We start from the raw sequence: 13,067 nt of genomic DNA, 5'->3' as shown, positions 1-13,067 counted from the left end.
AAAAGTTTTGTTCAGGACACAAGGTACAAAAACCACCGAAATATACGGCACACTATTTTCTTGTAAATTTCACAATTTAATTCTGTAGCTTAAGTCCCGGCTTTGCTACCTCTTTAGTCTCTCAACAGGGTGTCGCGTGTATATTCATTAAGCCGCGTATTGTGGGTTGCCTACCCTGGTACACTAAAATCACGTGTCCCCCGCGGTCTATTTGCGACGACTAACGAGGGCGTAAAATATGAACCTTTATTAAGCGAAATTGTATAAAAATGTGTATAATTTATTAAATGGGAAAAAACTTAGGAAGTTGTGATTTTAATGTGTTTTAAATATTAATGAAAAAGTTTTAATGGCTTTGTAAGACTAATTGTCCTGAATTCAATAAATGGAATTTTAGGCGTATTTTCACTTTTTTATGGTTTTTCTTCTTAAAACCGATAAGCGACAATCTAACTAAATTTGGAACCAAAACGAGCCCTTAGTAACTTAATAATTCTTTATAATTCTTTTATTCAAATTCCCTCCGTTATGCAGCCAAATATTAAGCAAGTTACTTCAGGATTAACCGAATATTCATTATCATTTCTAGTTTCGCGTGAGTTTTTGGCAAACATTCAGCATATATAAAATTACCAACTTAAAGCCCTACCGTCCTTAATTAAACAAAATTTAGATAACTCTCTCATTTGAATTCAAAATAGCCTAAGATGGAGTTTATTATCAAATAAAATAACTTTGCCCTTAAATAGTTCATCGCCCTCTGGCCATAAAAGGGGCCAGACGAATAAATTAACATCAAGCCCGAGCCTAAACCCAAAACAAAAGTCATCACACTTATCCCATGTATAATTAAACCAACTATACACCCCAGTGATCCCTAATGTTGACTTTTAGGTACGAATCCCTCCGTATAGAGGCGTCTCATTTAAGGAGATTCCACGGCAAGCCTGAGGAAATACCCCCGGATTACAGCCCTTTGCCAAGTAACCCGAGTTACAAGAATTTCCCGCTTGATGGAAGTATCTATGATATTCCGCCTGGGTACACCACTCGTAATAACAGCCCTTTAGTGGAAATAATTGAAGACTCAAAAGGGTTTGATGAGAGTCAATATGAAGGGTAAAATGTTCTTTGTAAATATCTATTATGATTAATCATAAAAATTTTTTAGGAAATCACTTGAAGAACTAGCTGGTCTTAGTCTCCCTAATTACTATCCTGATTCTGATGCGACAGACAACATCTCTATCGTCGATAATCAATCAACGTATTCCAGAGATAAATCGAGATACGTTTCCTTGGACAACATTTCTTGGACCCCAGAGCAGCCAGAAAGTATTTCCTATGACGAAAATATCGTTTTAACGAAAAAAGTCGAAGGATTGTACTCCAAACCGCGAACAATCAGAGGCCCCACGCCTTATCAAAGTTTTGACTACGAAAAGTTATTTCAAACTACTGAAAAAAGTGAAAAAGTAGCAAAAGAAGAAGCTCAGTCTAGCATAGAGTTCGAAACTAACACGAATTGTGACGAAATCAAATTGAACAACGAAAATATTGTTAAGGAGGAGGCCAAAGCTATCACTGAACAAAGTGACGCCATTACAATTGAGGTCCCTTCCGAAGAATCACCACAAGAAGAGTTTAAGAGTATCATTGAGGTTGAGCAGCCTGAAACTAAAACTCATAGCCACAACTACCTGAAGGAGTTCTTGGAAACTCAAAAGGGCTCCAAGAAGCCCTTGCAGAGCTTTATAGCGAAAAAACTCTCAAACTTAACCAGGAAAAAGTCAAATTTGGCCACCAATCAGTTTTACTCGCTACCAGACATCACTGCAAGCAAAAACTTGCATCAGTGCGAAAAAATCGATAGGAAGCTGAGGCATTGTGAAAAATTACCCGAAAATCGTTTCATCGTTAATATCGGAAACCATTTTGATATCACTGCAAAGAGCAATATTCCTGTAGACTTCCAGGTGAAGATAAAAAAAAAGAAACCAACTAAAATTAAAAATAGCGAGAAAGATTTCGAGGAGGCTGTCAAGAACGTCAATACCACTTTACAAAACAACGGTTTCTGTATCGATTTTAACAATAACTCTTCCCAGCACATCAGCTTAGAGGTGAAAACCATGGATCCAGAAATTCAAGAGAAAGTTGACAATATCAGGAACTATTGGACTAAGATAGCAGGGGTTGATAGTAGCGTTGAAAAGTGCGACGAAATGAAAACAACACCAGAGAATGTTGAAAGTAAAGTCAGTTCAGTGAAAAAGAAATTCGAACCAGAGGTGGTCGAAGAAAAAGCACCCAATAAAGTCCAACTGGCAAAGCAAATGTTCGAACCAAAGTTACCAGAAAAAGTTGAAAAAATATCTCCAATAATCAAAGAAACGTGCGATTTCTTTGAGAAACCTTGCTATGAAAGCCTCTGCCCCACTGCTGTAGAACTGGTACCGAAAAACGATGAAAAGAAAAAGCCCGTGCTTTTAAAATCAAATAGCATAAACGTACCCCAGTTCGATCATGTTCGGTATAAAGTGATCAAACCAGAACTATTCAACAAGAAAATTTTAGCAAACTGTGAGAGCGAGGAACAATTTGATGGCTTGATGCAGTATCTACAAGACTACAGCTTTCAGGAGCTCCTTATTGATAACAATATAGTAATTATTGAACCAATACGGTCCAAAGTTCCTTATAAAAAATCCACTTCCAAGACCAACAATCCAGTTCCTAAGCCAAAAATCAACGAAGAGGGCGAGTTTGACGATGTCAAGCAAGGCATCAGAAAGCATTTTTTCTTTCGCCCAATCAGAGTGAACAAAGAGGTTAACGATGATGAACTTCCTCGTCCTGAAGTTGTTAGACAGGCCAGGCAGTTTTTTGAAAAAGGCACTGAAACTGTACATCCAACAAAGGAACAGTTATATCCTAGCAGTGATCCTGACAAGGACAAATGTAGCACGTCTAGTTCACCATCAACCATCTCAGAACATGAAGAGGAACAAATGGATGGTGAAAATTTGCATGACTCGTTAGACTGCTGTACAGAGTACGTGAGTGAAGATATTTTGGAAAAAATTAGAGAATATGGCACCACTGTCACATATTATGGAGGTACAGTGGTTAATCAGCACCAAAACCAGCCTGTCTTAACCAAAGTTATCATGGAGGAAATCAAAGATAATGAAAAAAGGTGTATGGAGTGCAAGAGTTGCAGGAGGAGAAGCATCGATAAGACCCTCAGTGAGGTCAGCAAAGAGTATCAAGGCTTGAAATTCAAACTGGTTAAGTCTAATAGCTGTAGCAGCCGACTGGAGCTTGTGGGAGCCCCAAATAAAAAAGAGTTGAAGAAAATTTGCAATAATACTGAGAAGAACAATAATGTTATCAAAGAAATTATTGATGATGTCAGGGATAAGAATGCAATAAACGAAAATATTAAGATGAATAATCAAGTGGATCATCAGCCAAGGATAATAGCGGAAGAACGAAAAGGTTCAACTAATAATAATAAATTCGTGCAATGGAGCCAGTTAAAAAAGGAGAACAATAAAAATCAGTTTAACGATAAAATAAATAATTATGATTATGAAGAGAAATTGGCACCGGCCAAAAGACACAACGAAATGGAGTTCGAGCCCTATGAAGTTGCTTAAGAATATATTTTCATTGTACCGATTATAGTAATTTAGATATAGATGTTATAAGGTTATCCATGTAGATAAGGTGTGGGTTAGAGTCATTTACAATGAAACCACAATAATATTTAAGTCGTTGATAGTGTATATTATACCAAATATTGCAAATAAATTCAGATTTTGTAAAGGAAATCGTTTGTTTATCTTAGGTAATTAACAATTTAAAAGCCAAGAAGTTCGGTAGATGATTTAGCCAATAATGAAAAAAATAGACAATTTCTTTGACAAAAAAAGCTCTATGTAGTACAATGGATCTTGAACCAAAAAGAAATTCGAATCTTTTTTTAATCTATTGAACTAAATCTTATAATAACTATGATCCTACTTTAACACTAATTCTGGTAATATTGGTTAATAGATTTATTCAGCCAGATAAGATAGAACTATTGAAACCATAATAACTTTGATATAAAATAAGCAAACCTATGTGTAATATCACATTGCCAACATAATTGAATTTAACGCCAATCTGATATGTTATTTACCTTAGGCAATAAAAAAATTAATTCGGTAATAATCTTTGAAACAAGTCATGGAATTTTATTGATGTTGAAATGATGTGTGAATGGCACATAAATGTCTTTAATGAGGTATAAAATGAACGTTTTCCCAAATAATAGTAATATTCTGTTTGATTACGCTGGTGTTTTTAGGGACAAGGCATGAGTATTGTTAGTAACATAGTGCAAAAAAATGGTATAAAAATTGATGAACTCCAATTGAAGATTTCAAGATTTATACATGTCAAATGCACATCTTTAAGACTATATATCATCATAATATAACAGGCTCTAATAGTCTCTTTTTTGTAAAACTTTTTTCTTACCTTTATAGCATTTACTACTGTCCTTTGTTTGGTCATTTATTACTGTTTGGTTCCTATTTGTAAGCAAAAGTAAATATCAGTAATAATATGACTTTTTTTTCATAAACAAATAAAGATTTCTAAAAATGTAAATAATACTTAAAATTGAATGCCACATACTATTTACCCACCCAATCTGCCACTTTTATACAAACCAAAAAAGCAAATTTACACTTTCGGGTGACACCTGAATGATGAAATTATGCTCTCATATAATCCCCCAGAAACTGTGAAATACATGTGCAGCACAATAATTTGCATAATGCATACCGAACACTTTACAGCATATTAACTACAGGCACTGCAGTGGCAAATAATTTATCCTTTGCAGCAATTTTTCGAGGGAGCACCGAAAAATCGAGGATCAGCTTGAAAATATATTAGCGGTACGTTCTTCGAATTTAGAACGTATAGTTAGAAAGTTTTTTTTTTAATATAGAATCTCAGCATTTAAAGTACTCGAACTCCATTCAGGACGAATTGTTCCAAAACTTTTCTGTATCGATCTTAAGGAGTTTTATAGGATACAACTTTATAGGCGAGGCGGGATAAGAGATAGGTCGGACACCACAAATGTATGTACATACATGTATAATCGATTTTCTGCTGAAGAAGTTTAGTTTACAGGATCTTTCAGATCCTTAAATATGATCAGTTAACCCAAAGACAAAACAAAAACCCTGTTACATAATAAATAATTAAACACTGATAATAAACCTGGATCTCCACTATCCTTTTAAACATTTGCATTTTTACAAAAAAAAATGCGCTGGTGGCTAAAGAGCTCCGGTATCATTAAGCCTTTAACATGTTTATTTTGTGAAATATCTATTTTTATTTAACGTTCAGTTCGCGCAAAACACGAAATAGAACATCAGCTAAAAATATTCTCTATCAATCGGTTTATCTTTTAAACCTAACGCATTGCCAAGATTCTCATTTTAGATGGTTTAAATAATATATACAGGTCTAGAGAACACCATTTTTTTTTCAAAATAATTTATACCTTCTGAATCCGAATCGTCATCAGTGTGATCACTATCGGATGATGATGATGATGAGCTGGACGTACTGCTGGTCAATTCCTTGTTTTTGTCCTTTTCTTTTTTTTCTGTGGTGACCAAGTTTACTGAGAAGTTGGTTCGGAATGACCTCACCACTTGGACATGCACAATCTGTAAAAATCCAGGAAAAATCATTATTAATCGAGAGTGTCACGAATTAGTTGAGGAAGTTTAATCATTGTTTAAATATTAACAAATTATTTTTAGATATTTATGAGGTTCTTTATTACTTAAAAAATGTGAGAGAAAATCAGTGGAATTCATTCACCTTTAAGTTGAAATGGCAAGATTTTTAGAAAAGGAACTTTTTATACTAGTTTTCTCATTGTTTTTATCATTTTTTGAAGTTATTTAGAGAATATCATGGTAATTTATCATGATCTAAGTAAGGCCTCTGACCAATTTGTCTTGTTTACACTTTTTATTAATGATTTGCCTAATGTCAGTAATATTCAAAAATCCTTCTTTTTTGCAAATGATTTCAATTTTCAGCCTCAGGGCGTTCTGCACGACCTGCAGCGTATTTCTCAATGGTTTTTTGCAGACAAAATGTCACTAAATATTGACAAATGTTATGTAATTATCTTCACAGATAAAGTACATCTTGTTTCTTATGATTATTGACAATGCTGAGATTCAAATACTGCAGCCTAATGTCAATTTCAACTCACCCTTAATCCATATTATTAAGAAGGCATTAGCAAATTAGGATTTATTATGAGTAACTCAATTATTTTTATAAAATCTGATACAATTAAAACAATAAATGTTTAGTAAGACCACACCATGAGTATGCCTCTAGAATTTGGTCGCCTCAAGTAAAATAAAGTCTGTCCCTACTTAATATCTTATAATGCAATGTTAACTACTTTTAAGTTTCAAACACTTGTTAACAAAAGATAAATACAGGATGTGTTATTTATTTACTAAATCCTTAATAATATTAGATCCAATGACTCTTATTTGATAGAATTGATAAATAGAAGATTTCGTAATATCAATCTAAGGTTAAGAATGCAGGGAGATTTTTTTGAAAACTTGAGCAGTTGTTATTCCTTCACTTTAATGTTAGAGTCATGTAACATTTCAACATAGTTTGGATATTTTTGGCTCTAAACTGTCTATGAATAATATATTATTAATTCTATTTCTAAACATAATCTACATCTATTTTACCAGAAGAAAATATTTTAGTTTATTTACAAATGTCCTACAAATTCTTATATTTTTTAGGTTATTAGGTAATTCATTATATACCTTCAACACACAGTTAATTAGGTTGGTATAAATTAAATTGAGGTCTGGTATTGTAGCTGTGAATTTCATTTGAAAACAATTAACTAGAATTATATTTTAGTTAGTTTAATTATTAAGGATTTTATACATTACTCTACATTGGTCAAGAAACAAAATTTTCTCTCGGTTAAAAACTCCTAAATAATAATACAATGTCCTTGCATGAGTAGCTCTATCTTGAACATGACTAAATTTTGTTCTACCATATATTCCCATATATGTAAAAGATACCTGATATATGATACGAAAAAGGCATTATAGACATTCATTTTTGTTATCAAATTAGCCACCATAATATAGACCTAAATCATCATTAACAGTTTCTACCAGATTTTCTTCATTATTACGAGAGAATGCTATCCTAAAACAAGAGGTAGAATGTTTGAAATCATCTCAAGCCTCCCAGGAATTAAACAAAATTAGGAATAATGTATGCATAACAGGGCTAATTAAGGGGGAAGAGGAGAAAAACCAGACGGCTTCAAAAGCAATCAGGCTTTTTCAATCTTTAAATGTTGATGCTTCTGAGGCTAACATAGAATATATAAAACATGTTTCACTAAAAAATGGCGATTTTAAGGTTATACTTACTCTACCCACTGAGCTGAAAAGGGCGGTTCTGGAAGCGCGCTCTAAGAGGGGAAAGATGACAGTGAAGAATTCTGGGCTGGGAGACTCATTGGATCGAATTTTCTTAGATGAAGATATGACCAAAGGCTCATACGAACTTTTTAAAAAAGCCAAAAATTTGAGACAAAAAGGCTACAAATTTGTATGGCACAAAAATGGACAGATCTTAGCCATGAAGGATGATGGTGAGCCAGTAATTGCAATAAAAAGTATGGGGTTCTTAGAAAGTTTGCTGGCTTAGTTGGTTTGTTTTTTACTGTTTTTTTTTTGTTTTTTTTTGGTTACTTTGGGTTTATTAAGTTATTTATTTGTTTTTTTTTTTTTAACTTTTTATGGCATCTAGTCTCAAAGTGGGTCATTTAAACGTACGTTCATTGCTGCCAAGCATAGTAGATATTAAAAATTGCCTTCTTGGTCTTAAATTGGATATTTTGGCTATCTCAGAAAGTTGGCTTTCTAAGGACATTTCTAATGAGCCCAAGATAGACACTATCGAGGGCTACCGGTTTTTAAGAGTAGATCGTGATACTAGAGGTGGTAGTGTTGGTGTTTACTCTGCAATTAATCTCTTGGAGAATATATATACAATATACTATTGGTTACATTTTACCTCTTTGTGATGAGTTGATTTTGTTGGGCGATATTAATATAAACTTGTTAGAATACGCGACTATTAATGAATCTTTCAACAATTTGCTTGAGTCTTTTAATTTCAGACAGATTGTTATGAATCCCACTCGATTTTCATTAAAAAAGGCCTCTTTAATAGATATGATTATCATTTCAAATGAGAAATTGCTGAATGGTCAGGTCTATCATCACGACATGCATGAAACATCTGATCATTAATTAATATACTGTAATATTACAATTAATTTGCCAGTGCTGCCTCCGAAAATTCTCGAGTATCGTGACTACAGCAATTTTGATCTAGAAAAATTTAATAGCGACTTATTTAACCTAAACTGGGGACAAATATTTGATCAAGTTGAACTTAATGACAAAATTAGTACGCTGACAGATAATGTTTTGTTTTTGATAAGCATGCGCCAAAACGTAAAATAATGGTAACCAGACCAAAATCTCCTTGGTTTACTGGGGTTTTGCAAACAATGAAAAAATATAGAAATAGCCTTTTGTCAAAGTACAAAAAGTCAAAAAGCGTTGGTGATTGGGAGGATTACAAAAGAGCTAGAAACCTCTTTACACGGGCAGTTCGCAATGAAAAAAAAGCTTATCTCAATTTTCCGAGCACAACAAATAATAGCAAAAACATTTGGCAAGGTCTTAATGACATGAATGTTTATAATAAAAATAAAAGCAATTATCACATTCCCATACAACTACAGGATCCAAATGAAATAAATAACTTTTTTATTCAATCTGTACAGCAAATATGTCCAAGTGTTGATCCAGATACAATAAAATTTTACCAAATCAATTCGACCGTTCAAGACACATTTGGTTTACGTTTGGTTAATGATTACGAAGTCGGGCGTGCTATTTCTTCGCTTACGTCAAATGCATCTGGGTCGGACCAGATTACGCTTCAAATGCTTAAACGATGCTGTCCAGTTATTATTCCGTTTCTAACGCATATTTTTAATCAAAGAAACCAGCACTTTTCCCCAACAATGGAAAACAGCTACAGTCTTACCCTTGGCAAAAAATAGTGATCCTAAGAATCACTCAGACTTAAGGCCAATTAGTTTGTTGTGCGTGGTTTCTAAAATTTTTGAAAAGATAATATACCATCAAATTTTCGATTTTTTGCAAAAAAATAATCTTTTCTATAAATATCAGTCAGGTTTTAGAAGAGGTTTTAGTACAGGTGCAGCTTTGCTGGACGTTTTGGATGAAATTATCCAGTCGATAGATAAAGGAGAACAATGTGCCCTGGTGTTACTTGACTACAGCAAGGCCTTTGACACGCTGGATCCAGAACTTATGTGTGCCAAGTTACATTATTATGGATTTAACGACCAAATCATAAAACTTTTAAGAGGTTATTTAACACAAAGATCTCAGCGAGAGATTATTAACCAGAAGTTTTCGAGTGTGCTGCCTGTGCTCAATATTGGGCCCGCTGCTCTTTGTAATCTATACAATGGACATGCACCGGTGTATAACCAACAAGTGTAAATTAAAGCAATTTGCTGATGATAGTCAGATTCAAGTTTCCTTTCGAGAAGGAAGGCTGTTTTGAAGCTGAAAGACAAATTAACCAATGCCTAGATCAAATTCATGCTTATTCAAATAAAAATGGTCTAAAACTGAATCCAAAGAAGTCAGTGGTGCTGTTTTTTGGTAACAAGAGGGATTATGTATTGTCCAACGTAAACGTAAAAATGATGGGCGAGGTGGTTACTGAGTACAAAAACTTGGGCATCATTCTAGATAGCAATTTGCGATTTAAATCGCATGCTGCTAAAATATGCCAGAAAGCGTACTATGCGCTGAGAAATCTTTATAAAAGCAAACATTTTATCAATTTTGCACTTTGGTGCTCTCTCATACCAATTATGGCAACTATGTTTACGGACCTTTCATTGATTGTGGGACAAAGTTTAAATTGCAAAAGATACAGAATTCTTGTGCACGATTAATTTTCAATTTAAGAATCAGGGATCACATAAGTCACAAAATAAAAGAACTACAGTGGCTTAATATCGAAAAAAGACAAAAGTTGCATTTTGCTTCCTTCCTAACTAATCTCATAACAACACAAACACCTCAGTATTTAATAGACAAACTATCATATAGAACTTCTGTACACAACTTAAATACATGGTACAGAAATCAACTGGAAATACCAAAATACCAAACAAGCCTTTTCAGAGGTTGTTTTAGCTACCAGGCCAGCAAACTTTTAAATGAAATACCATCCAGCTTGATAGATTTGCAAAGACAAGCTTTTAAAAAAAGTACAGACAGACAGACTTTACTAGATTAATAACAATGCTTTTTTTACATGATTTTTTTTCCCATCTTATTGCTTATTTCTTGTGTCTTTTAATTAGATATTACATTGAACTTCTTGTCCATTACTTTTTTTTCTATGCATGGATTATTGTTATTTGTTATAATTTATGGTTTAGTTTGTTAAATTCATAATTTAATTTTTTATGATTTCATTATTTTGGATTTACCTATATATTTTTTTTCTGTTTTTCTTTATAATTATTAAGATTGTGAATTTAGATACAGTGGTAATATTTTTGTATTCCAAACATTATCTATTATGTATACTGATCATTTATGTACTTGGTTAAAAGCAGCATTGCCTAAATTCACTGAGTCAAAAATAAAGTCCCTTTTATTTATTTATTTATTTCCTATGTACATTTTTGCTATATCAACAGCGGACATAGAATATCTTGCTCTTAATTGAACAGATTTTAGACTTAATACAATGCAAAGGGTACAATAGTTGCCCTAGAACCGAACCCTGAGGTACACCATACCTGTTTCTTAATAACCCACTTGTAATACCACTCAAGTTAATATATTGATTTCTAGTTTCCAAACAAGTTCCACCCCATCAAAAGCCTTTTTTAAATTAATAAACATTACAACTTTATAACACTATTTTTTCCTCATCCAATGCTTTTGAAATGGTGCTAATAAATCCATATTGGTACTGATCAAGCCATGTAATAAATAAAAGGCAGCAACCTCCTTTTAATAATTCTGAAGCCTGATTCATTTTCTTGTATGCTCTAAATGTGTAGATACATATACTGTGATGAAGTCCTAAATGATTTATTTAAATTAAGAACAGTGCGGGGCCAGAATTGATCTGTGAAGGACACTTATGTCCCTCTAAGTATGATGTCAAGACAATATATTTCTATACTTAAAAAACTCACAAATCAAGTTGTTCAGTACTAAATATGAATAATATTTTAGAAGATATGTGGGGTTTATAGGAATGGCCAACAAGGGCATTTCAGATTTAAAGCAACTAAGGTTAAAAATAACTGTTTTTGGATGCACTGGGCACTCTAAAAAGCACATAAGTTAGCTTCAATGGCTTAAAATATAGTAATTATTTAGGGTATATAAATGTGTCCTATTATTTAATTATAACTTTATACTGATTTTAATACACTTTCACTTAAAAAGCTTGAAAACTTGACACAGAAGTCTTTAAATTGTTTGTTACTGGGCTCTCCTAACCTCACATTTGAAATTTTTAAAAAACAATTGATTTTCTTGCAAAGTAGGCTGGATACTTTTATAGCAAATATTGTGATTTCTTGACAACTTATCTAGGAATATAGAAAACTGCTTGGAACAACAAGTGTTTTTTCTCGGTTTTTCGATACTAAATTTAACTTATTCCTGCTCCTGCTAAGCGAATAAAGCTAAATTAAATTATAATTCAAAAACTATAAATTAAAACCTAACTTACTTTATTCAAGGAGGCACTGTTAATAAGCGGCGTAAATTTATTAATCCCGAAAATATCGCTATTTAAGAGGAAACGAGCGCGACACAATACCCTCGGTATCGCCATTTTCGCCAGACTGACGGCGGCGGAATTTTAGAATTTTATTTTTCTCCTGCCGATTCCTGTTTTCCATGCGGGAACCGGCGCTTTTCACTGCGCATTGTTGAAAAATCGATTTGAGATAACCAAGCCTATAAAATAATTTAATTAAAATTCTATGATTAGTATTTTTAATCGGTTTAATTCATGGTTGAAAATCGATTTTTTCCTATTCATTTCTAAACTAGAAAATCTATTTTGTTTACTTTTTATGCAGCAATTGTTTTCAATGTTAAAGGTTTGTTGGTAGGCAGCACACAATACTCGTCTCTTTGTCGGGTTATGGTATTCAGCATTTTCATCATATGATTCCTGTCAAAAGAAACGTCAAAGAAGCTTTGTACACAGCAATTTGGACCGTCAAGTTGCTCAAAAGGATTTGTACTTAGAACATTAGCGGCCTTTACACGCATCGTTTTAACCGCGCACCTGCGGAACGCGCGATTGCTCGCATGCAAATTTGGACGGTCAAAACTACGATCAAAACTGTAGCTCAAAAAAACTCGTAATTTAGCAAGAAACTCTTGCGTTTGCTTAAAACTGGTTGGAATGAATAGCGAGCGTAAATCCTTACGTGTAAAGGATAAATCGCGCGCGATTACGTGGCGCGTGGAACGAGACGTGGAATTTGTATTTTTTAAAAAGGTTTAGGAAAGGTTTTCTTTATATTATTTAATTTTTATATTCAAATATGTCGGTATCTGAAAAAATCGAATAAGCGCAAGATTACCGGTATGACTTATGTTTAATTACTTTTTTATATGTAACGTTTGTAACTATTACTTCGTTTCTTCATCAAAATAATATTACAGGTCCCGGTATAATGATATTCCATTAATTCAACATTTGCGAGAAAACTATCCTGAAGGTTATAAAAATTACCTAAGAATGGACAATGCCTGTTTTGACTATTTGATGAATTTGGTGAGAATATTAAAAAAAGACACAATCATGAG

General features: G+C 33.2%; 1 protein-coding gene across 1 annotated transcript in view; it reads right to left on the bottom strand.

Annotated features, from left to right (window-relative positions):
• Positions 1-12,114, bottom strand: part of LOC126743512 (calcium uniporter protein, mitochondrial) — a 98,416-nt gene extending 86,302 nt beyond the window's left edge. Inside the window, exons 1-2 of the mRNA XM_050450644.1 lie at positions 11,974-12,114; positions 5,576-5,744 (exon numbers count right to left, since the gene is read on the bottom strand). Coding sequence (XP_050306601.1) covers positions 5,576-5,744; positions 11,974-12,078 — 274 coding nt within the window. The 5' untranslated portion in view covers positions 12,079-12,114. The remainder of the gene's footprint in view (positions 1-5,575; positions 5,745-11,973) is intronic.
• Positions 12,115-13,067: the final 953 nt, after the last annotated feature.

The sequence above is a fragment of the Anthonomus grandis genome, chromosome 13 (assembly GCF_022605725.1).
Source record: "Anthonomus grandis grandis chromosome 13, icAntGran1.3, whole genome shotgun sequence".
NCBI lineage: Eukaryota > Metazoa > Arthropoda > Insecta > Coleoptera > Curculionidae > Anthonomus > Anthonomus grandis.
This window is presented reverse-complemented; position numbering and strand designations above follow the sequence as displayed.